This window comes from Hemiscyllium ocellatum, chromosome 3, assembly GCF_020745735.1.
Source record: "Hemiscyllium ocellatum isolate sHemOce1 chromosome 3, sHemOce1.pat.X.cur, whole genome shotgun sequence".
Taxonomy (NCBI): domain Eukaryota; kingdom Metazoa; phylum Chordata; class Chondrichthyes; order Orectolobiformes; family Hemiscylliidae; genus Hemiscyllium; species Hemiscyllium ocellatum.
The window spans coordinates 69,701,630-69,727,721 of NC_083403.1; the positions used below are offsets into that span (position 1 = coordinate 69,701,630).

Here is a 26,092-nt window from a genome sequence, read left to right on the forward strand (position 1 = left end):
CCTGAAGTCTTGTACTGAAAATATTCTCACAAAAGAAAAACATCACTGGTTAACAGGAAGCAAAGCATTTCCCACTAACACAGACCCGCAAAAGAAAAAGAACATGTGCTTGTATGAAATCCTGCAACCCATGCTGGGACTGACTGCACACCTCACAAAGTGGAGACACTCTCACCTCTCATTAGTGCATCTCCCAAGTACACAAACATCACAAGCACAGACTGGCAACTGATTCAAGTAGTGATGTCTCACAGTTCAAGTTTCTATGGATAATTCAACCATTTCAGGATGGGTCAGGGAAGGTGCAGACACTGGTCATTCATTCAAGAAAGAGTTTTTGATTAAAATGGAAAGATGGTGTGGTGTTGGAAAAATTCAGAAAGGTGAGTGCAAAATGTTTTGATACCTTATAACTGTCAGTTAGATGCTATCCTGTAGTTTTGTTTTGTGTTTTTAATCCAGTGATTCAGGGATCTATCCCACAAAACTAAGTTGGCAATTGGCTAGCACTATATAAATGTTCACATGCTTTGCAGTACCCAATGGCAAGCATGGGACGTACAAGAAGCCAAAGCTGGAGGAACACAGAGATTTAATCATTGTAGGGGTGGAGGAATTTTCCAAAGTAGGTAAGTTGAGAGGTGACCTTATAGAGGTTTATAAAATAATGAGAGGCATGGATAAGTTGAATGGCAGGTGTCTTTTCTCTAGGATGGGGCATTTCAAGACAAGGGTGCAAAATTTAAAGGTGAGAGGAAAAAGATTTTAAAAAAGACATGAAGGGCAGTTTTGTTTTTTTTAAACACAGAGGGTGGTTAGTGTATGGAATGAATTTCCAGAGTAAGTGGTAGATACAGGTACAGTTACAACATTTAAAAGATATTTAGATAAGTACATGGATAAGAAATGTTTGGAAGGATATGGGGCAAGCTCAGGCAGATGGGACTAGTTTAGTTTGGCATTATGGTTGGCATGGACTGGTTGATCCAAAAGGTCTGTTTCAGTGCTGTATAACTCAATGACTCGAAGAGGTTTGACCTGAATCAGTTCCAATCATTACAAGTGAGTGTCAACTACTTTAGCCAGCCCATCGCTTCAATGATTAACTGAGACAATTTCTTTATGTAATACAATGATATATTTTCTTGAAACTCCTGACAAAATTTCTTATTAATATCAACTTCTTTAGAAATTATGTTAACTGCCTACATTTTATTTATATAAAACTAAGTCAACTATTGTGCAACTTTACATAATTTAGTTAAAGCTTGTTTCATTGTCCAAGTAATAGAATTGTACCACTATGCTTGGAAGACTTGAAGTAGATACTAATGCAAGTTAGTAATTCCATATATAAGAAACTCACTGTACCTGCTAGGGGGTCATCTTTATAGTTCTTCCAAAAGTTTTCAAATTCTTTTTGGACATCTTCATCAATAATAACTCCAGTTGGCTGTTCATTGTTCACCTCGAGATTATTAGCTTTCAGGACAAGTTCTAAGTCACAACGGGAGTCCTGACTGAGAGGTTTCCATCTCTGCATAACCACACCATAAACTGTTATATCATCACCTAAGTTAAATGAAATAAAAATCAGAAGCCTTACTTGTTAGCATTTGGCTGATTATATTCTGAGACAGAAAAGTAAACAAGCCATTTTAAAATCTGTAGTTAATAGTCCTTAAGTGGAAACAGGCTATTTACCCATCATATAGTATTTTCCTAAAGTCATCTAGCAAGTACAGAAATAAGTGGCTAGTCCAGATGAATGAGGGATGATGCAGTAGACAGAGCTTTAGATTCCTGAGATAGTGGGACCATTTTGAGGGTGAGCTTGCCCTATCTGAATTTCTCTGTCTCTGTCTCTAAATCTAGCTCATACTAGTGTCCTTTAGGGAAGGAAACTGCCTTCTTTACCTGGTTTGACCTATATGTGACTCCAGAACTACAGCAACGTAGTTGGCTCTGGATCTCTGGGCAATTAGGGATGGGATAACTGACCTAGCCAGCAATGTCCCTGAGCCCGAGAATAAAAACAAAAAGAATCCAAAACTAACCCATTGACCTCATTGTCCACAGACTCTGAAATATGTGATAAATACATGTTAAATTTTAGAATGAAGAGCTGTCTGTATAGTGTAGGAGCTAATATAACCAATAGTATTTTTGCACATTATGTTCACAAGTTAGCAAAACAATTTGCATACTTATTAACTATGTACACATTTCATGCTTTTTATTCCAATATCAGTGCCTTACATCTGTTCACATCAAAGTCAGTCTTCCAGGGCATAACCCGTCCTTTCAGTTGACTCAAATCACTATGAACGCTTGCAATGCATTAGGCTTGTAAATTAGCCATCCAGCTTGGCATTATCTGTCGGTTTTACATTACAAAGATGCTCCTTCTCTATTATTTATGAACAGATTCAACAGAAGATACAGACAGTATCTTGTGGAGTTCAAAGGTCATTACCCTTCTCCGATAGCGCTTTTCTCAAATCTCCTGTAATTTTCTGCTTGCTTTTTAACCGAACTGCCCAGTCTGTCATGCATTTCAAAAGGTAATAGCATCTTGAAATTCTCGCATGCATAACCTTCTGAAGTGATTTCAAACCTTTGAATATCAACTGCACAATGTTTGAAGAAATGTATTTGCTTCTTCATGCAAGTTGATTATTCCTTATTCTCTCCACTAATTTGGATGAACAATTACATTATTCTAACAAGCTTTACATCAACTGTCCAGTCCCATTAACCAGAAACTTATTCAAAATATAATAAGACAGTAAATTAAAAAAGTCAAAACTTGAAAATATAATACATGAAATAGATCCTACTATAAAGTTAATCAACTGTGCACATTTCCAGAAGGAGTACACAGGCAAGGGAAACCATGAAATATGGATTTCTAATATTTTGTTCTCTTCATTGATAGAAATTTCATTGGTATATATTTTTCTCTCCTTGTCTGTTTAGGGCTTATGAACTTTTACAAATAAGTGGGCGGCACGGTGGCACAGTGGTTAGCACTGCTGCCTCCCAGCGGCTGAGACCCGCGTTCAATTCCCGACTCAGGCGACTGACTGTGTGGAGTTTGCACGTTCTCCCCGTGTCTGCGTGGGTTTCCTCCGGGTGCTCCGGTTTCCTCCCACAGTCCAAAGATGTGCGGGTCAGGTGAATTGGCCATGCTGAATTGCCCGTAGTGTTAGGTAAGGGGTAAATGTAGGGGTAGGGGTATGGGTGGGTTGCGCTTCGGCGGGTCGGTGTGCACTTGTTGGGCCGAAGGGCCTGTTTCCACACTATAAGTAATCTAATCTAAAGAAGAAAAGACCACTCAGCCCTTCAAGCCTCCTCTGCCATTCAAGAGGATCATGCCTGATCTCATTTTAACCTTGTCTCTGCATTTCTGCATCTCCTGATAATTTCACATCCTCTTGGTAATCAAAAATCTATCTACCTCCACTTTAAAAATGTTTAAATATTCATCATCCCAGCCTTTTGAGGAAGGGAATTCCAGAAATGAACAACCCCCAGAGGAAAAAATGTTTCCTTACATGTGTTTTAAATGAGCACACCCACAGAAGTAGTACTGGAAGTGATATCACCCACCATAACAGGCCAAGACATATAAATAGCAAGTGGGACAGAACACCAGCGCTTCATCAGAGGCTCACTGACGATGTTACCTAGCATAGTTACAAAACATCTGAGAACGGATCTACCAGCTTAGCCAGCAAATGTACAACCTGGGCACACATTTATTTTTAAACTGTGCCCCAAGTTCTAGATTATCCCACAAGAGAAAACATCCTTTCAATATCTACCTGTTAAGTGCCCTCAGGATCTTTTATGTTTCAATTAAGTTATCTCTGACTCTTCTGAACTCCAGAGGATACATGCTTGGCCTGTCTAGTCTTTTCTCATAAGACAATCAACTCATTCCTGGTACTAGTCTAGGAAACCTTCTCTGACTTGCTTCGAATGCAGTAACATCCTTCTGTAAGTATCTTAACCAGTACTGTACAGAGTAATCTAGATATGGTCTCACAAGTGCCCTGTATAACTGAAGAATAATCCCCCTACTCATGCATTCAATTCCCCTTGCAATACATAGTAACATTCTATTAGCTTCCTCATTAGTTGCTGTACCTACATTCTAACCTTCTGTGATTCATGCACTAGCACACCCAGATCTCTCTGCATCGCAAAGCACTGCAAACTCTTACTATTTAGATAGTATGGTTCTTTTTAAAAGTTCTTTCTGACAAAATGGACAATTTCCCACATTGTACCCCATTTGCCAGATCTTTGTTCACTCGCTTAACTTATCTATATCCCACCATAGGTTACTTATGTCCTCTTCAAAATTCACTTTCTTACACAGCTTTGTGTCATCAGCAAATTTAGCTACAATATATTCAGTCCCTTCATCCAAATGACTTATATTAGTTGTAAAGAGTTGAGACTCCAGCTCTGATCCCTGTGGCACATCACTCATGACATCCTGCCAGCCTGAAAAAGATCTAATTATTCTGACTCTCTGTCTCCTGCTTGCAAACTAATCTTCCATCCATGCCAATATGTTACCCACTACCAACCCCCCACCCCCTCCATAAGCCATGAGCTTCTGTTTTCTGCAATTACCTTTGATGTGGCATTTTATCAAATGCCTTCTAGAAATCTACATACAATATATCCACTGGACCTCCCTAATTTATAGTCCAAGTTTCTTCTTTAAAGAACTCCAATAAATAAGTTAGTTTTGATTTCCCTTTGACAAAACCATGTTTGCTGGTTTTCTGAAGCTTCACAGACCTCGCTGAAGAATGATGCAATTTCCAATTTGCAATCACTTTCTGTGGAGAACGGTCTTTCCTTCATCAGTTTTCGAAGCAGGACAGGTGCACATTATGGGGAAAATGCATACACCATGTTCCAAAGGCACAAACAGGAAATAAATGTTGACAAGGGTATTTAACCAGTCCATCACACAAGCTAACTTTCCACCCATTGACTCCATCTACACTTCCTGCTGCCTCAGGAAAGACAGCCAACATATTCTAAGACTCCTTCCAACCCGGTTATAATCGCTTCTGTTGGGCAGAAGGTACAAAAGCATAAACACGTGCACAAACAGATTCAAGAACTGCTTCTTTCTTGCTGTTATTAGACTTCTGAATGGACCTCTCAAATTTTAAAATTAATGTTGATCTCACTCTTCGTGCACATTCTCTGCAGCCACAACTGTATTCTTTGCTCTGTGCTATTACCCTAATGCACTCTGTATGGTATGTTCTACCTGTACTTCACGCAAAGCAACACTTCTCACTGTACCCAGGTACATGTGACAATAATAAATCAAATCGAATCAAAGCCTTATGAGCTAAATTTTCCTGACTGAGAATATACAGGGGGTGAAGGTGAGTAGATTAGATTACTTACAGTGTGGAGACAGGCCTTTGGCCCAACAAGTCCACACCGACCCGCCGAAGCACAACCCACCCAGACCCATTCCCCTACATTTACCCATTCACCTAACACTACAGGCAATTTAGCTTGGCCATTTCACCTAACCTGCACATTGTTTTTGGACTTTGGGAGGAAACTGGAGCACCCAGAGGAAACCCACGCAGACACGGGGAGAACGTGCAGACTCCACACAGTCGCCTGAGGTGGGAATCGAACCCAGATCTCCGGTGCTGTGAGGCAGCAGTGCTAACCACTGTGCCACCGTGTCACCCATTACTTCAGGACACCTGCCACTGAGGACCATGGAGGCATGGAGGGACTGGAGACTTGCAACGGTTAAAATCCAATGAGGAGCGGGTGATTTTACCACACCACAGCAGCAGCTGTCATGTGTAAAAGCCGCAAGCACACCAGAAGCTGCTGCTCTATATTCAGCTAGGTAGCCAACAGGGCCAGTCGGTCCACTCCACTAAGGCAGGGCTATGGACAGGAAAGGCTGCAAAGCACAGCCCAATGATTCACTTGGAGAGATATCCCCAATGCTCCAAAAGACAAACCAGCTTCTCCCTCTGAGTGCTGCAGCATGGAGTGCCTCTCTAGGCTGGGCTGCCAATTCTCCAGAGCTGAGCCCAGCCCTCTGGGCTGGCAGGATCAAAAACCCATCCACAATCCCTAACATGGCCTGAACATGGAAGCAGTGAAATAGCAGATGGCAAATGGGAAGACTGTAGATGTGGTCTTGCTGATCAAATGTGCACTCAGGATGCATCCAAGTGAACCCATGGCAGGATCCCAAAGTCAAAGGGGGAAAACACTTCTTGATGTATTATTTTGACATTTAAACAATGTTCTATAAAAGTTATTATTAATTATGTCCTACTATAATTCTATGCAATAAGTCAGACTATCGAAATGATGACAAGTATAAGTGAAATATTGAAAGGAATTTTATATTACAACAGAGTACAAGATATTGATGTATTGCTACAATCACAAATGTTCTCGGTCTTAATCACATTGTCATAGTGTTTCCTCCCACAGAGATAAAGTACTGGAAAGAAAATGAATTCACATAATACTTTGCAAAGGACTTTATTCTTCAAATCCCAAAATAGTTGCAACATTTCTCCTAAATCTGTATCAGTGTTGCACATATTGGATTGCATGTTATGGAAAGTCAAAATTGTAGAAAGGGAAAAATATATATTAAGAAATATGTAGTGACAATAAAATCTTTAAAAACCAACAAACCCTTTCATTTAGTAATTGGCGGTATTGTTACTTCAGATTAACTGGCTTTAAGCCAGCAGTTAAATGTTATTAGTCATATTTCATAATTGAAAATCATACACAAGTCCTTAGCTTGCTTACATGAAATGACTGGGATATAGATAAAGATTGAACCAGTATCTGTAATAGCACAGGGCCTTGAAATGTTAATGTTACAAGTTGTGAATCCAAAACATGGGGTAGACAGTCAATGTGTGACTGCGCATTTCTTGCCCTAAAAAAAATTGCGGACAGCAATTGGAAATGGAATCTAGGACGTAGGGGTGTTGGAGAGGTTATGACTGAACAACCACTGACCCCAACGCTTGATGTGATCTCCCTGTAAATGGGTAAGCAATCCACCTGCATGAAACTAGCTTGCATCTGACAATAACGGTCCAACAATAATTGTAGGATTCCAAATAATAGTTTTCAGGTTCACACATTTTGCCACTTCTAACCATTTGCTGAGTGACTTTACAAGATCACTGCTGTTACTGGAGTAAACACTTCAAGCAACTTTTCTTCTTTCTGGTGGACTCAATAGCAAACTTACTTTTTCCATCTGTGTTCCCCCACCCTCCGACCAACTACACCCTTATCCCTCATTTCCCGCTGTCTCCAAAACAGTTTTCCCACTGTCCACCCTCAAACTATCACCCAGGACAAAATGAGCCAGTTCAGCATGAGAACCAGACAAATCCTTGACTCCCCAAATACAACAAGCCCATTGGTGGCATGTCAAAAAGGCCTGAACCTGACAAGTGTTTAATCAGAGTCAAACAGGCCATTTCTCACAATTTCATAACTTTCATGATAATTAAAAATGATTCAAGAAAACTACATTTTGTTTGAGGGATTTTGTCAAATGAAAAAATCTAAATGTTCAAATTAATACTGCCTTAAAAGTTTTGTATCTGTTATAACCAAAATTGATTTGTTGAATAGGAGATAGTAGCTAGGCCCTAAATATTCAGGGTATTTGACAGCCAGGAAGAAAGGGGTGGAGTAATTTTGTTACTATGGGATAGAATACGCATAATAGTAAGACATAATCTTGGATTGTAAAATGTAGAATCCATCCACCCAAGTAGTGTCGGTACAAAATAACAAGGGGAACAGGATAATGACAAGGGAAATTATAGGTCAATTAGCCTGACCTCAGTTGTTGGTAAGATTTTGGAGTCCATTGTGAAAGGTGAGATTTCTGAACACTTGGAAGTACATGGCAAACTGGCAATGTTGTCATTCATCTCAAGATGACTGGAATATAAAAGCAGAGACATACTTCTGAGGCTTTACAAGGCTCTGGTCAGACCACATGTAGAATATTGTGAGGAATTGTGTGCCTCGTAGCTCAGGAAAGATGTATTGGCCCTGGAGCAGATTCACAGGAGGTTCACGAGAATGATCCCAGGAATAAGAGATAAAGCATATGAAAATTGTTTGAGGACTCTGGGACTATACTTTTAAAAGGGTGAGGCAGGATCTGATCAAAACTTTCAGAATACTGAACACTCTGGACAGAGTAGAAGTTGGGAAGATATTTCCATTGGTAGGAGACACAAGGACCCGAGGGCACAGCCTTAGAGCAAAGGGACAATCTATTAGAATGGTGATAAGGAAAAACGTCTTTAGCCAGAGAGTGGCGAATCTATGGAAATCATTGCCACAGAAGGCTGTGAAGGCCAGGTCATTGAATATATTTAAAACAGAGACAGATATGATCTTAATTGCCAAGGAGATTAAAGGTTCCTGGGAGACAACGGGAAAATGGAGTTAAAAAAACCTATCAGCCATGATTGAATGGCAGAGCAGACTTGATGGGCTAAATGGCCTAATTTCTGCCCCTATGTCTTATAGTACCCTGGTAGAGGTAGTCCATTGGAAATCTAACAGTATATACAAGGCTGAGATAAACAGAATTTTTAATCAGTAACAGAATCAATGGTTTATGGGTAAAGGCAGGAAAGTGGAGCTAAGGTTAATCAGAATAGCCATGATCTCATTGAATTCTGAAGCAGTCTCAACATCTGTTCCTACATCTTATGTTCTTATGGTAGAAGAAAACTGTTTGCATCCTCATCTGTCAGACAGAAAATTATGCATTCAAGCCTTACTCCTGGTTTTGGTACTCATCTAGGTTAATTTTCCAGTGCAATACTGAGGAAACTTTGTTTGAATTGTACCCCTTTGAACAAGACATTATCCGATCTGTTTGTTCAAGTAAAACATCCCAGAATGCCAATTAAGCATTATTAGGGAATTCTCCTTATGCCATCGCTGGAAATCTTCCATCTCCAGCATCAAAAATAATGAACACATTCTTTTAAAATATAGTACATAAATCATCTACTATTCCAGCTCAATTCCACTTTGAGATAGATTCGCAACTTTAACACTGTACACTATTTAACATAATTTTTCTGTTTTTTTTAAAATGTAGTAGACTCAGTTTAAAATGATAACTTTGGATACTATGTAAAAACAATAAATTTCAGACCATTTTATTGTAAAATTAAGATGGCCATTTATTAGAATAAATTCTATAAATAATTAAACAATTACTAAAAAAACTGTACAATTCCCCCCATTATAGTTGTTTAAAGCAATATTATTGAGATAAAACCAAATCAAGGAAATTTCCAGGCTTAAATAATGGGGACAAGTTTTTTTTAGTCAATTAGTGAATACAGTTTGATACATTAGCTCAGAATTGTTGTATGCAACTTACGAAGTAAAACTTACCAGATTTACAGGTGTCCACAAGGTCGTCTTCAAGTACAACCAACAGAGATCGAGGTATGCTTCCCACAGACAGTCTCTGAACCTAATATAATGCCAGGAAAGGTATATAATGAGTAAAGCAAATTGTTGTTTATATGTATAAATCCACTCTCCTGTTGATACTAATTCATATTCTAAGCCTCTAGGTATTGCAATACCAGGCAACATTACAATTTGTAGATGTTTAATTAGCCTTCATTTGTTCTGCTAAAATGTTGGAACAGGAAATTGGTTATAATAGGTTTTCAATTAACAAACTTAGGCTAGTATAAAACAAGGCTTGGAATGGAATATTGGCCAAGACATTGCAGTAAAAATAATGGTGAGGCAGACAGTACTCCTTGTTATAAAGTAGGATTTTCAATAGTAAGTCTCCGTAACAAATCCAATTGAAGCATCCTTAATGAACGACATAAAGTGCAACAAAGAATGTACTAATAGGAAGAACAGAAGTGGGAGTAAGATTGAGTGAGAGAGAGACAAGCAACATAAAAAGGGAAAAAAAATTATTAACTTTTATTTAAAAATTCTGAAAATAACTAAAATTTTCAGGAATAACACAAGACACTTGCTCATTTTCACTGCCACAAAGCACAGCTTCACATTTGCACAGTTAAACCTGCATATCCAGGAAGTTGCTGTCCAAGTTGCCAGGCTTTTCATGAGAATTTCAGCTACACCAGTATCTGACGAAGAGGCTTGGCAATTAGTTACATAGAATTCTGTATGGAAGTTTGCAGTTCTTACACAATCATGTGAACTAGGAGCAGAAGTAGCCATTCAGCCTGCTTTGCGATTCAGTAAGAGCTTGGCCAATCTGATTGTAACTACAAATCTGCATTCCTGCCTACTCTGATAAGCAAGGGAGTGAAAGAGTAAATAATCTAACAACCTCTCTACCTTTAATATATTAAAGGACTCTGTTTCCACTGCATTTTCAGGAAAAGCATTCCAAAGACTCATAACCCTCAGAGAAAATAATTGTTCTCATTTGAGGAGGTGGATGAAAATTGATTTTTGAACAGTGGTCCCCCCTCCCCGTACTCAGTTCCCATGTAAGAAGAAACTTTCACTCCATATCGACCCTATTAAGACTGCTCAGGATCATATCATTCGATCAAATCACTTTTTATTTCCTAAATGCAAGTAGATTCAAGCCTAGTCTACCCAACCTTGCTTCTCAAGACAAATCCTCCCTTCCAGGCATTCTTCGCTCAACTGACTCCAACATTTATATCCTTCCATAAATCAGATGACAAAGGGTTTCCTCCGGGTGCTCCAATTTCCTCCCACAATCCAAAGATGTGAAGGCCAGGTAGACTGGCCATGTTAAATTGCTCATGTATCCAGGGATGTATAGGCTAGGTGGATTAGCCATGAGAAATCCACTGTTACACGGTCTGAATGGAATAGTGTTCAGAGAGTTGGTGTAGACTTGAAGGGCTAAATGGCCTATTTCCACACTGTAGTGATTCTATGAATCTGTGAAAGACAAAGTATTTTAAATGCAGCCTCACCAATAAAACTGAAGCATAATCTCCCTACTTTTGGTTTCCATTCCTTTCACAATAGATGACACCATTCTATTAGCTTTTATCATCACTTGCTGTCCTTGTAGACTAATTTTTCATGCTTCATGTCCAGGGACACCTTGATGGTTATGCATTTCATGGTTCTTTTCTAATTCTTCCTACCAAAATGGACAATGCAACACTTTTCCACATTGTACTCCATTTGCCAGATCTTTGCCCACTCACTTAACCAATCAAATTTCTTTGTGGATTCCTCATGTTCTCTTTGCAGGTACTATCTTTTTCTTACAAGCAAATTTAGTGACAATACCTTCTGTCCCATCTCAGTCATTTCTATAACTTAGAAATATTTGATGCAGGGAAGTAGGCAGATTTTTAACATTTCACCGATCTCCATGGTACAATATGGATTACATCTTGCCAATCTGAAAAAGACTCATTTATGCATATTTTTTGTTTCCTTTTAACTGACCAATCTTCAATCCATGCCAACATGCTATCTCCTACTACATGGTGTTTTATTTTCTGCAATAATCTTTGATGTGGCACTTTTTCAAAAATTTCCTGCATTTATAAGTACAGTATATCCACCAGTTCCCATTTATCAAGAAAAAAAGTTACTTTGTTACAAAACTCCAATAAATTGGTCAAACATTTTTTCCTCTTTCACAAAACAATGTTGACTCTACCTGATTATTTTGAACTGAAGTGCAAATTTATTTTTTAAATAATATCTTCTATTATCTTTTCTATGACAAGTGTAGTTTGTAGCTTCCTGCTCTCTTTCTCACTACCTTTCTTCCTTAAATAATTACAGAAATTCTTACAAAGGTTTTTTTTAATATTTGCAATTTTATCCTCTACATTAATTTTTTGATCATGCCTTTTATATTCCATCTAATTTTCTCATCTGCTATCTGTCATTGTACAGTTAGATGCCCTTTCTTTGAATTTCATACTGTCTTTAACACTTCTAGTCAAGTGCAGATGGGGAGTCCATCCCTTGAAGTTTTCTGACTCATTGAAATATATGTATTCTGCATTTTTTAAAAATATCCCCTTGAAATATCTGCCACTGACCTATTCTTTAACCTAAATTCCCAGATCATTTTAACCTTCTGCTTTCAATCTCTCATAATCACCCTTAAAGTTTTAAAACAATCTCGGACCAAATCCTCCTTCCCTCAACCTGAACGTACATTTCAATCATATTCTGATTGGTGCTACCCAGCTGCACTTAACTATGGGTTTATTATTAATCCGACATCATTACACTGATCAAGTAGCAGCTACATTTGCCCATCAGATTTTTCTGGTCAATATGTAGATTAAGATTTCTCATGGTCGTTGCCATGCCTTTCTGACAAGCTGTCATTATTTCTTCTCGTGTCCCATGAGACTGTCCCATCAGTACAGATTCCACTTTGTCTACTAATCGATGAGAGAGCTCGCAAACTATAACCCACATTCTCACACCAGTCTCTGAGTCACATATTCACTACTCTGATCTCATCAGGCTTAAGCCAATTTGCTTGGGTGACGAGGCAAAGACTATGATCTTTGAGTTTAACCTCTAGCTCAAAGTCTAAGCTGAATTTCAAACACTTGCAGCAGCCATACTTGCTCTAGGCCAAACTGGTGTCCAGGTACTCCCACCTGCTGCAACGGTGACACATCACCAGTACCACCATCCCTAATGCTTTTTAATTCATTATTTATATGTCGCAATCACATATCTATGTTGTTTTTCATATATTGTTATTAATTTTACATTCAAATTGTATACTACATTGAACCTTAAGAAAAGAGAAAGCCTTAACCACATAGAGATTCAGCTAACAGCCAGCTCCTTTCTCTGCAGTACAGCAATGACCAATTACAATCAGCTCCAAAGAATTAGCCATGATAGACAAAAAGCAGGTTTTTTTCCATTCAATTAAATTTTTACAATTATTTTCAAATAACCTCTTTGCTACTGAAAATGAACAAGTGTGCAATTTCAGTCAAACTTTAATTATTGTTGGATTATTTTATAATGAAAAAGGCAAATGCTACATTTTGTGTGTTTCTTCTATCTCTCTCTACCCTTCAACATCTTATCTTTCTTTTCATTTGTTTCACTTTCTGTACACTCTAACTTACACTTGCTAATTTAGACTGGTTCAGTAAGGATGCTTCAATTTGCTCAGTTATGGAGGCTTAGCGTAACTTACCCTATTCACATGGGTCCCCGATCCCCTACTTTCTTGCCTGTCCCAATTTTGTTAGAATTTGACATGGCGTAATGCCATTCATTTAGCATAATTTCTCTTGCATTGCCAGTTTCATGAGTCACACACTTTCTGAAAAGAATAGCACGGCCGGAGGCCAAGAATCAAATTCAGTCTGCAGCAGGGGAGCTTTCTGCTGGCACCACATAACAACATTACTTTGGCTCTGCTGATTAATTGTGTGTTTGTTTGTCTAAGTTTGTGTGCTCACAAAACACTTCACAAAAGTTCATTATGTCCAAATAAACATTAAGAGTTTGGAAAGGTAGCACAGAAAACAAACATCTTATTATAACCATGTAAAGACATCAGTCAAGCAATTTCAACAGCACATTTCACTTGAAAAACAGATGCTGATTAATGCACTCATTGATCTGAGCTCTCAGATGTGTGTGCACGATTAGGACAGTTAAGCAGATGAAGTGCTTGTCATTAATAAGTTAATTTATTTTTATTAAAATAACCTTCAGGGATAAGTAATATGATAGAATGTTAGGTTAGGTTTGGTTTCAAAGGTGGTAATTCAATTTGAAGTCAGTGTATTTAATTTGAGCAACGGAAATTATGAAGTGATGAGCAGCGAATTAGCTGAGGTGGATTGTGACAACACCTCGAAAGGTACAATAATTTATAGGCAGTAGACATGCTTTAAAGTAGTGTTGCATAGTTTACAGAAAATGTCAATTCCTTCAAGGCTCAGTGTTAACCTTCCCCCCCGCCCCCCCCCCCCCCCCCCCCCCCCCACCCCAACCCAAAAAAAGCCAATTGTGGCTAACAAAGGAAGGGAATGGTTGCATAAAATTTGAAGAAAAATCCGATAAACTTCACAGAAATAATGGGGTAAACTTATGGATTAGAAGGATTTTAGAAAACAGCAAAGGAGGACAAAGCAAATGAAAAAGGGAGAGAGTACAAAAAGAATGTAAACTCGAAAAACACAAAAGCTTCAATAGTTACACAAACAGGAAACTTTTGACCAAGACAAATTTGGATCAGTTACAGAAAGAGTGAGGAGAATTTATAATGGGAGATAGAGAAATAGCAGAATATTTTGTGGTTGTACGTAGTTGTGGAAGATGCAAGAAATTTCCTAAATTAGATATCCAAGGGACTAAAAGAGAATGAAGGAATTCAAGGTTGTGTTGGGATCAATGAAGATTGTAAAGTTCTCAGGACATGATATCCAGAGTGTTGAAAGAGTCAGTGGATGCATTCGCGATTATCGTCCAAAATTCTATAGTTTCTGAAACGGTCCCTCCAGATTGAAATGTAGCAAAAATCCCCCATTATTTGAGGGAGGGACAGACAAGAAGGTGAAGTACAGACCTCTTAGAGCCTAGAACAATTCAGCACAGAAACAGGCCCATCGGCCCATGTTGTGCTGAACATGATATCAGATTCAATTAGCCCCTTCTGCCTGCTCTTGGTCCATATATCCCTCCATTCCTTGCATATTCAAGTGCTTATCTGAAAGTATCTTAAGCATCCTTTTCACAGCGGCCTCCACCACCAGTCCTGGCAACATGTTCCAGACTCCTAGCACTCTGTGCAAAAAAACTTCCCCTTCACATCTTGTGGTGGTGAAGGGTTGCTTTTCAGACTGGAAGCCTATGACCAGCAGCGTGCCACAAGAATCGGTGCTGGGTGCACTGCTTTTTGGCATTTATATAGATGATTTGAGTGTAAACATGGGTGGTATGGTTAATAAGTTTGCTGATGACACCAAAATTGGAGGTGTAGTAGACATCAAAGAAGGTTACCTTAGTGTATAACAGGATCTTGATCAGATGGGCCAATGGGCCAAGAAATGGCAGATGGACTTTAATTTAGATAAATGTGAGGTGCTGCATTTTGGAAAGACAAATCAGACTTGGATTTATACACTTAATGGTAACAGTCCTGAGGAGTGCTGCTGAACAAAGAGACCTTGGAGTGCAGGTTCGTAGTTCCTTGTAAGTGGAGTCAGAGGTAGATAGGATAGTGAAGAAGGTGTTTAGTCCGCTTACCTGTTTTGGTCAGTGCATTGAGTATAGGAGTTGAGAGGTCAGATTGCGGCTGTACAGGACATTGGTTAGACCACTTTTGGAAATCATGCAGTTCTGGTCTCCCTGTTAAAGGAAGGATGTTGGGAAATTTGAAAGGGTTCAGAAAAGAGTTACAAGGACATTATCAGGATTGGAGTGTTTAGGAATAGGGAAAGGCTGATTATGCTGGGGCTATTTTCCCTCGAGCATCTGAGGCTGAGGGGTGACCTTTTAGAGGTTTATGAAATTATTAGGGGCTTGGATTGGGCAAATAGACAAGGTCTTTTCTCCAGGGTTGGGAGTCCAAAACTAGAGAGCATAGGTTTAAGGTGAGAAAGGAAAGATTTAAAAAGGGACCTAAGGGGCAACTTTTTCTCACAGAGGGTGGTGCATGTATGGAATGAGCTACCAAAGGAAATGGTTGAGATTGATAAAATTGCAACATTTAAAAGTTACCCGGATGGCTATATGAATAGGAAGGGTTTAAGAGGGATATGGGCCAAATACTGGCAAATGGGACGTGAATTATTTCAGATGTCTGGTCAGCATGGACAAGTTGGACCAAAGGGTCTGTTTCTGTGCTGTATGTCCCTATGATCCTAAGGGACTATTTCCTCTGAACTTTTACCCTCTCACCTTAAATGCATGCCCCCTGGTATTAGATGATCTCCCAAAGTGCAGCACCTCACACAGACCTAGATTATACTTCATTTGCTATTTCTCCACCCACATCTGCAACTGAACTATATCCCACTGTATCCTCTTGACAATCTTCTACACCATCTACAACTCCACTGATCTTTGTATCATCTCCAAATTTACTAACCCACCCATCTACATTTTCATCTGAATCATTTATATACATGACAAACAGCAGAGATCCCAATACGGATCCCTGCGGAACACCACTAGTCATAGAACTCCAATCAGAAAACACTCTTCCACTACTACCCTCTGTCATCTATGGGAAAACCAATTCTGAATCCATGTCCAAGTCATCAAGAATACCATGCATCTTAATTTTCTGGATAACCTATAATAAGGGACCATGTTGGAAGCCTTACTAAAATCCACGTGGACAACACCAACTCCTCTACCCTCACCGATCACCTTTTGTCATCTCCTCAAAAATTCAATCAAGTTAGTAAGACATGATCTGCCCTGCACAAAGCCATACTGTCTGTCCCTAGCTAGGCCATGCTTTTCCAAAACCTTACAGCAATAGTTGGGAAATGCTAGAATCTTTGATAAGTGATGTGATAATGGGACATTTGGATAATATTGGTCTCATTGAACATAGTCAGAGTGGATTTGTGAATGAGAAATTGTGTTTGAGGAACTTACTGGAGCTTTCTGAGGTTGTTGCTAACATAATTGATAAAGGTGAATCTATGGACATTATATACTTGTTTTTCTTGGAAGGATTTTGATAAAGACTCTCATAGAAGAATAATTAGCAAAATTAAACTCTATCAATAGGAGGTAATGTACTGGCATAGATTAAGATTATCTAACAGGAAAAAGAGAGAGCGAAGGAATAAACAGGTCATTTTCATTTTGGCAGGCTGTGACTAGTGAACTGGTCCTCACCCTGAATAACTTCTCTTTCCAATCCTCCCACTTCCTCCAAACTAAAGGAGTTGCCATGGGCACCCGCATGGGCCCCAGCTATGCCTGTCTCTTTGTAGGATATGTGGAACAGTCCATCTTCCGCAACTACACTAGCACCACCCCCCACCTTTTCCTCCGCTACATCGATGACTGTATCGGCGCTGCCTCATGCTCCCACGAGGAGGTTGAACAGTTCAACTTTACCAACATCTTCCATCCCAACCTCAAATTCACCTGGACTGTCTCAGACTCCTCCCTCCCCTTCCTAGACCTTTCCATTTCTATCTCGGGCGACTGACTCAACACAGACATCTTCTATAAACCGACTGACTCCCACAGCTACCTGGACTACACCTCCTCCCACCCTGTCCCCTGTAAAAAACTCCATCCCATATTCCCAATTCCTTCGTCTCCGCCGCATCTGCTCCCAGGAGGACCAGTTCCAATACCGTACAGCCCAGATGGCCTCCTTCTTCAAGGACCGCAGATTCCCCCCAGACGTGATCGACGATGCCCTCCACAGCATCTCCTCCACTTCCCGCTCCTCTGCCCTTGAGCCCCGCCCCTCCAACCGCCACCAAGACAGAACCCCACTGGTTCTCACCTACCACCCCACCAACCTCCGTATACAGCGTATCATCCAGCGCCATTTCCGCCAACTCCAAACTGACCCCACCACCAGGGATATATTTCCCTCCCCTCCCCTATCAGCTTTCCGCAAAGACCACTCCCTTCTTGACTCCCTCGTCAGGTCCACACCCCCCACCAACCCAACCTCCACTGCCGGCACCTTCCTCTGCAACCGCAGGAAATGCAAAACTTGCGCCCACACCTCCTCCCTTACTTCTCTCCAAGGCCTCAAGGGATCCTTCCATATCCGCCACAAATTCACCTGCACCTCCACACACATCATCTATTGCATCCGCTGCACCCGATTTGGCCTCCTCTATATTGGGGAGACGGGCCGCCTACTTGCAGAACCCTTCAGGGAACACCTCTGGGACGCCCGAACCAACCAACCCAACCACCCTGTGGCTCAACACTTTAACTCTCCCTCCCACTCCACCGAAGACATGCAGGTCCTTGGACTCCCATCGCCAGAACATAACAACACGACGGTTGGAGGAAGAGCGCCTCATCTTCCGCCTGGGAACCCTCCAGCCACAAGGGATGAACTCGGATTTCTCCAGTTTCCTCATTTCCCCTCCCCCTACCTTGTCTCAGTCAATTCCCTTGGACTCAGCACCGCCCTCCTAACCTGCAATCTTCTTCCTGACCTCTCCGCCCCCACCCCACTCCAGCCTATCACCCTCACCTTGGCCTCCTTCCATCTATCACATCTCCATCGCCCCTCCCCCAAGTCCCTCCCCCCTACCTTTTATCTGAGCCTGCCTGGCACCCTCTCCTCATTCCTGATGAAGGGCTCTGGCCCGAAACGTCGAATTTCCTGTTCCTTGGATGCTGCCTAACCTGCTGTGCTTTAACCAGCAACACATTTTCAGCTGTGACTAGTGATTCACCACAAAGATCAATATTCGGACCATAGCTGTTGACAATGTTAGGTCAATGATTCAAACATGTGGACCAAAAGTAATATTTCCAAGTTCACAGATGACACAAAACTATGTACAAATGTGCGTGGTTGTATTGATGTAAAGTGACTTCAATAGCATTTCGACACTTGGTGAGTGAACAAGAGCACAACAAATAGAACATAATGTGGAAAAATATGAGGTTAGGAGAAACAGATGTGTACAGTAATTCTTTGATGGTAAAAGATCAGAAAGGGTACATATACGAAGAGATCTGGGTGTCTTCATCTATAAGTTACTGAAGGCTAACATGCAGATATAGCAAGCTATTCGAGAGGCTTATGATACGTTATTCTTTCGTACAAGGTAATTTGACAGAGGAGAAGTGAACTCTTATCTCAATTAATTAGAACCTGGGCTCAGCTTTACACAAATTACAGGTCTCCTTCACTTCAAAAAATTGCTTCCATTAAGAATGCGCATCAAAGATTCAAAGGAGTTGTTCCTAAAATGGGGGATTGTCTTACAAAGAGAGATTGGAGAAACTAGGCTTGTAGTTGCTAGAGTTTTGAAGGATGAGAGGTGGTGATCTCACCAAAAATTACAAATTATATAAAAAGTGATAGATGATGCAGATGTAGATAAGATGTGCTAGAAGTGGAAGACACAACTTCAAATTAAGGGGGGGGGGGGGGGGGGGTCCTTAGGACTAAGACAAGAAGAATTTTTTTCCAACTCAGACAGTTGTGAATCTTCGGAAATCTCTAACCCAAGGGACTGTGAAACCAAGTCATTGACTATGTTTGAATTAGACGTTGACAAATGTGGGCGGCACGGTGGCACAGTGGTTAGCACTGCTGCCTCACAGCGCCTGTAGACCCGGGTTCGTTTCCCGACTCAGGCGACTGACTGTGTGGAGTTTGCACGTTCTCCCCGTGTCTGCGTGGGTTTCCTCCGGGTGCTCCGGTTTCCTCCCACAGTCCAAAGATGTGCGGGTCAGGTGAATTGGCCAAGCTAAATTGCCCGTAGTGTTAGGTAAGGGGTAAATGTAGGGGTATGGGTGGGTTGCGCTTCGGCGGGTCGGTGTGGACTTGTTGGGCCGAAGGGCCTGTTTCCACACTGTAAGTCTAATCTAATCTAAATTTCTAAATACAAAGGGGTGGAGATAGTACGTGAAAAAGTCACTGAAGTGGATGATTGGCTATGATCAAACTGAATGGCAAAGCAGGCTTGGCAGGCAGAATGTCCTATAACTGCTCCTGTATTCATGAATGAGAATGGGAGTGGGAATTTCAAATCAGGCTCTGATCGCAGTTTTTAAAAGGCTTTGGAGTTGTTCCAACTCTGCAAAAATCCGGTCTAACATGAAGAAAATTAAATTTGACCCTCTGACTTACCTCCTAATAGTTACAAATATTTGATTTCATATTAAGGTTTAAAAATGACTAAAATACATATAAACCATTTTAATACAGTTTACACACCAAAATATTCATTAGCAAAAATTAAATGCCATATTTTTAATAGTAACATAATTTGAGATCACCTGTTCCTGAATTTTGATTTCTTGGTAGTCTTTACAACTGGCAGGAGAAGACATGGACCCAGACAGGGATGTAAATTTCACAGAGTTGCAACCTTCTGGGTTCGGGCAGGATGCAGGACGGCAGGTGGTGTAATACTGCTCAAAGTCTGCAGTCACTGTGAAGATGTGACGGCATTTGTTACACATATACTCATGCTCAAATTCCAACACCTTCACCATGCCAGTACGTATGACTGTGCCAATAACTGAGAGGAAATGACCTACATCTCGGGTTTTTGGTATGCGATCTCTTGTCAGTTCTGGACAAAGTGGCAATCCTGACAAATAAAGAAACAAATAACATTTGTGATTTACTCAGAACATGAAATTTCAAATTCATCAATACTGACAATGCTTTGTCATTCTCTTTGGAAAAAGAGGTTGCACTTATAATGTGACTTTCTTGGTCATGGGACATCTCAAACTGTTTGAATGAACTTCTGTTGAAAACGTGTAGTTACTGATGGAATATAGGAAAATGCACCAGCTGATTTGGTCCTTCATGAATGAGATAAATGACCAGAATTATAGTTTAACAATAAATATGGACAAATTAGAAGAACTAATTTCCTGTGCTCTTTGACTAAGACCGCAAAGTATTTCATGTCCAAGTGCAAGTGGACAGGATGTCCATTTGCAAATGCAAAGGGACTTATTCTGTTTCTGGTGCAAGCTCTGAACCCTATACAGAAACTTGTACCAATACAGCAAGGAGCATGTGTTGGAATTAACATGTGCACACTGCCCTTCATATTGGATATCTGGTGCTGTTTAATGCTTAATGTGTCCCAATGAATTTCTATTCTGCAGCTCTGCTCAAAATCACTTGTCACAACTAGGTGCAAATTTGAGCCACTGTAGACAAAACCAAAAAAAACTAAAAGGACACCAAAACTACACTCAGTCTGGTGCCCTGTCCTCTATCTTGTTACAACATAACTCTGACAGATGATGGTTGACAGACTCCTTGGGTGCTACAGAATCACCGCCCCCTTGGCATGTTCAGAAGCTCAGAGGCATTTAATCAGACAGGAGAATGGAGGGTGTGAACTGGGTCCATTCTTGCCTCTGCCCTGATCAAGTCTGAAGTGAAAAGCCCTATGGATAGTCATTTTGCCCTGTCACTAATATTTCAAAAACATGTTGAAATATTTTGAAAAAGGAGCAGTAGGGTCTCTCCAGGAAGCTGGGAGACCCCAGATATCATCTTTTCTTCCCAATAATCATAAGAAAGAGAAGACGCAATAACTATCAACAGACAATCATCATACTGCTACAATTTTCAGTTTGCTAAGGATGTTATAGTTCAGTATTTACCCTGACCTGAAATTCGCACGTGAAGTTTTTGTTTCATCACCAAATTATGTGGCTCCGGATATGACTGCAGAATTGTCATTGACGCTCTGTGCAGTGCATTGTCAAATATTGGAAACAGTTCATTCGGAAATGCATTTAAGTATTCACCAATCTCCATATTAATTTCAAACAGTGTCAGTGCATTCACAGTTACTGGATAGTGAGCACCAGTATCTGGCTCTTGTAGAATATGGATGATATCATTTTTATGGAGTTCTACAACATAAGATTCAAATACTTGTCCAATTAAGGTAACTTGTTCTGGATTCAGATGCATCCTTCCTGTTGTAAAACAAAAAATACATGGAATTATGTGACAAAAGGAGAACAAACATTGTTGGCAAATCAGTGCTTTTGGGAATGGATAATGTGAAAGTAGCACTTGCCCTTAAAGAAAAGGAAGATTTTAAAAACTGTATGACTGGAACGAGGCATAACTTAAATTTAAAAGCTATTGATAGTTTAAGACTAACTTATTGAAATTATATTGAATTTGATCATGGAGTGTCATGAATACATTTAGTAATAATCCTTACAAATACAGTGGCAAAATTCCTGGTTCCATCACCCACATCAATCCCCCATCCTCTCTCTCCAACGATAGGTTAAAATCAGCTGTTATGTGTTTCTACAGGTCAAAGTCCAACTCAACTAAAGTGCCGTCATTCAAACATTTCAAAGCAGTTCAGAACTGCTACTGTTTCCTTGTAACTGTGAATATATTGTTCTGCTATAAAAGTAGCACTCAGTTAAAAAAAGGCAGTTGTAGAGCACACTCTGTCCACTGAATTATATGAAAATTCAGTGTCAGTTCTGTTCTTGGCATAGAAGTGTGCACTGGCCTTCAAACCATGAATGCATGGTTCACTGTGTTCTCTATATATGTGTGCAGAAATAATTAAAGGTTGTAGGACAGGTCAACAACACAGGCTAACAAAACACACAGTTTACTAAGTTTTACTAATAGGAGCATTAGTACAAGAGCAAGGGGTTACATTGAACTTGTACAAGACATTAGTTCAGCTTCTGAAAATGTGTTGCTGGAAAAGCGCAGCAGGTCAGGCAGCATCCAAGGAGCAGGAGAATCGATGTTTCGGGCATAAGCCCTTCTTCAGGAATGAAGAGAGTGTGCCAAGCAGGCTAAGATAAAAGGTAGGGAGGAGGGACTTGGGGGAGGGGCATTGGAAATGCGATAGGTGGAAGGAGGTTAAGGTGAGGGTGATAGGCCGGAGTGGGGGTGGGGGAGGAGGCCAGGAAGAAGATTGCAGGTTAGGAAGGTGGTGCTGAGTTCGAGGATTGGGACGGAGACAAGGTGGGGGGAGGGGAAATTAGGAAACTGGAGAAATCGGAGTTCATCCCTTGTGGTCGGAGGGTTCTTTGGCGGAAGATGAAGCGTTTTTCCTCCAGCCATCGTGCTGCTATGGTCTGGCGATGGAGGAGTCCAAGAACCTGCATGTCATTGGTGGAGTGGGAGGGGCAGTTGAAGTGTTGAGCCACGGGGTGGTTGGGTTGGTTGGTCCGGCTGTCCCGGACCAGCTTCAGCTAGAATATTGCATCCACCTCTAAGAGCTGCACTTACAGAATGATGTGAAGGCTTTAGAAAGAGTGCAGAAGAAATTCACATGAATGATTCCAAGGATGAGGAGCTTTGATTATGAAGACAGACTGGAGAAGTTGGGACTGTTTTCCTTGGCAAAGAGAAGGCCAATAGGAAATCTACTACAGATATTCAAAATCATGAGTAATCCGGATAGAACAGAGAGAGAGAAACTGTTCCCCTAGTGGAATTTTCAAGGATAAGAGGGCACAAATTTATAGAAACTGACAAAAGCTGCTAAAATGATATGAAGAAAAACCTCTTATCACTGTTGTTTGCACCTAAAAATATGGTGGAGGCAGATTCAATCTAAGCATTCAAAAAGGAATTGGATGGTTATTTTTAACGGGATGATGCTCTGAGTAATTAGATTAGATTAGATTTTAGATTATTTACAGTGTGGAAACAGGCCCTTCGTCAAAACAAGTCCACATCGACCCTCCGAAGCGCAACCCACCCAGACCCATTCCCCTATATTTACCCCTTCACCTAACACTACGGGCAATTTACCATGGCCAATTCACCTAACCTGCAAATTTTTTAGACTGTGGGAGGAAACCCACGCAGTCACGGGGAGAATGTGCAAACTCCACAGTCAGTCGCCTGAGGCGGGATTTGAACCTGGGTCTCTGGCGCTGTGAGGCAACAGTGCTAACCAATGTGCCACTGTGCCGCCGACTGTGCCACCCACTTAAAAGCGTGCTTGTCCAGGATTTGAACCCAGGATCTATCGTAAGTCTACGTAGAAGAAGACCCAAAGCAGGATTTATACCCCTAGACCAACGAGCTACAAAATGGAATTAGATTAGATTCCCTACACTGCAGAAACAGGCCCTTTGGCCCAACAAGTCCACACCGACCCTCCAAAGAGCAACCCACCCAGCCCCATTCCCCTACACATAACACTACGGCCAACTTACCATGGCCAATTCACCTAACCTGCACATCTTTGGACTGTGAGGGGAAACCGGAGCACCTGGAGGAAACCCACACAGACACGGGGAGAATGTGCAAACTCCACACAGATAGTTGCCCAAGGTGGGAATTGAACCTGGGTCTCTGGTGCTGTGAGGCAGCAGCGCTAACCACTGAGCCACCATGCTGCCTAATAGGGAGATGGTGGGAGAATCACACTATTCACTCATCTGAAGGATGAGTGCAAACCTGTGGACCGTCATGGTCATCTGCTCTAGAAAACATGTTATTAAACTGGAAGGGTGAAAAAATGATTTACATGAATGTTGCTGGGACTGCAGGGTTTGAGTTATTAGGAGAGGTGGTACTTTTTTCCCTAGACTATGCCGAGGGGTAACCTTATAGAGGTACAGAGAGAAGGTGAATACCCAAAATCTTTTCCTCAGGATGGTGGGGGGTGGGCAAAATTAGAAGGCATACCAGTAGGTTTGAGAGCAGAAAGATTTAAAAGGGACTGGAGGAGTAAGTTTTTCATAGAGCATGGTGCATATATGGAATCAGTTGCCAGAGGAAGTGGCAGAGGACATTTAGACAAGTAGATGGATAGGAAGGGTTTAGAGGGATGTGGGACAAACGCAGGGGACTAGTTCAGGTTAGGAAACCTGGTCGACATGGACGAGTTGGGCCGAAGGGCCTGTTTCCCTGCTGTATAACTCTGTACAGTAATGGCCTCTGCGTTGTTATATGACATATAATTTTGCGAACAAAAAAAATCCACTGTTTTACCCGTCCTTCCTCACAGTTTGTATGAATACTACAACTACCTTCTGTCTTGTCTTCCCTATACCTTCATTGCTCCAATTCCAACTTTTACTCTATCACTGCCTCCCCATTAACAACATATTATTCGCCGTGAACTCCTTCTGAAATATTTCTGTCCCTCCAAATCACGCTCCACTTTAAAAAAAACTATTTCTACAAAAAAAAAATCGTTTTGGTTCTCTGAAGCCTTGCTAGTGCATTTTTTCCATTTCCCTCCATAAAACAGTGCACGGTGGCATATTTGACGATGCCACACAGCCGCAAGTTGTTGCTTTATCGTGTGCAGATTCCAAAACAGTCAGGACTCGTTTGCACGCAGCAGTTACTCACATTTCTATGTGCAATTCCGATTTTCTTCATTTGATTTGTGGTTGGAATCCAATCATTTAAGCATGTGCCCAGTAATGCGACGTCAGTGCAGGTTCACTACATGAAAGTAAACCCTCTGAAGGACTCTGGTGAAAATGAAGATTGCAAGCACAGACTGCAGAGGTTACCACCTGCTGCTGGTCCCTGAAACTGACAGCGACCAGGAGGAACCCTGCAACCCCCTTCTCCATTGACGTCATCGGGAGGGCAACCCAGGGCTCGAGATACACGATGACGCAACAATGAGGGGAGACCCGGTGACGTCACAATCTCGAGAACCCCGTCCCATTCACGCGAAGGAGCACCGTGAAAGCAGATACAATATCCCGCAGGAGCCCAGTGAATGAATGAACAGAAGGTATCTGAACATTACCTGGAACACACCCAACTACAGCCGCTGAATCCCCTACTGCCATTCACATCTCCCGCCAGCCACTCCACCGCCAAGAAATACAGGAAACAGGGTAATCTATTATTGTGGGTTCCCCTTAGATTTTTTTTAGCAGCTCTCCAATCATTTCTGCTGAAGTGCCATATAATCCATTATAATTTATTGACGTGACAATATTCTGCAGTGAATAATGTGCAGTAATATGATACAGAAGAAATGAAACACGCAATTACACCCCTCTGACAATTCAATAGTAGGTTCCCGACGAAGAGGTTTCGGCGCGCGCTCATTGCGATTTCAGTTTCGTTTTTACGTAAAAAAAGAAAAATACCATTTTAATTATCCTGACTGGCCGGTGTGTGGTTGCAAACATGTGCATTTTGAATTTTAAAGTGCATTTTGTGTTGGAATGTGAATGTTCAGACACAAAACGAGAGCATGAATCGGATAAAGAAAGTTTATTTTGATTTCCACACGCCTTCAGCTTTAGGACGTAGAAGTCGTTCTGCGCGCCTTCCGTCGTGCAAAGAGATTGATGAATAGGCGTGCGATGTTTTTAA

The 26,092-nt window shown here is 41.0% G+C and overlaps 1 protein-coding gene across 2 annotated transcripts in view; it reads right to left on the bottom strand.

Annotated features, from left to right (window-relative positions):
- Positions 1-25,534, bottom strand: part of mcm9 (minichromosome maintenance 9 homologous recombination repair factor) — a 57,047-nt gene extending 31,513 nt beyond the window's left edge. The window contains exons 1-5 of one of the 2 annotated variants that reach the window (XM_060850811.1): positions 25,515-25,534; positions 21,406-21,720; positions 20,044-20,360; positions 9,490-9,571; positions 1,372-1,572 (exon numbers count right to left, since the gene is read on the bottom strand). In XM_060850811.1, coding sequence (XP_060706794.1) covers positions 1,372-1,572; positions 9,490-9,571; positions 20,044-20,360; positions 21,406-21,715 — 910 coding nt within the window. In that variant the 5' untranslated portion in view covers positions 21,716-21,720; positions 25,515-25,534. Of the gene's footprint in view, positions 1-1,371; positions 1,573-9,489; positions 9,572-20,043; positions 20,361-21,405; positions 21,721-25,102; positions 25,283-25,514 lie in introns of those variants that run through there. The other variant, XM_060850802.1, reaches the window with a different exon arrangement.
- Positions 25,535-26,092: the final 558 nt, after the last annotated feature.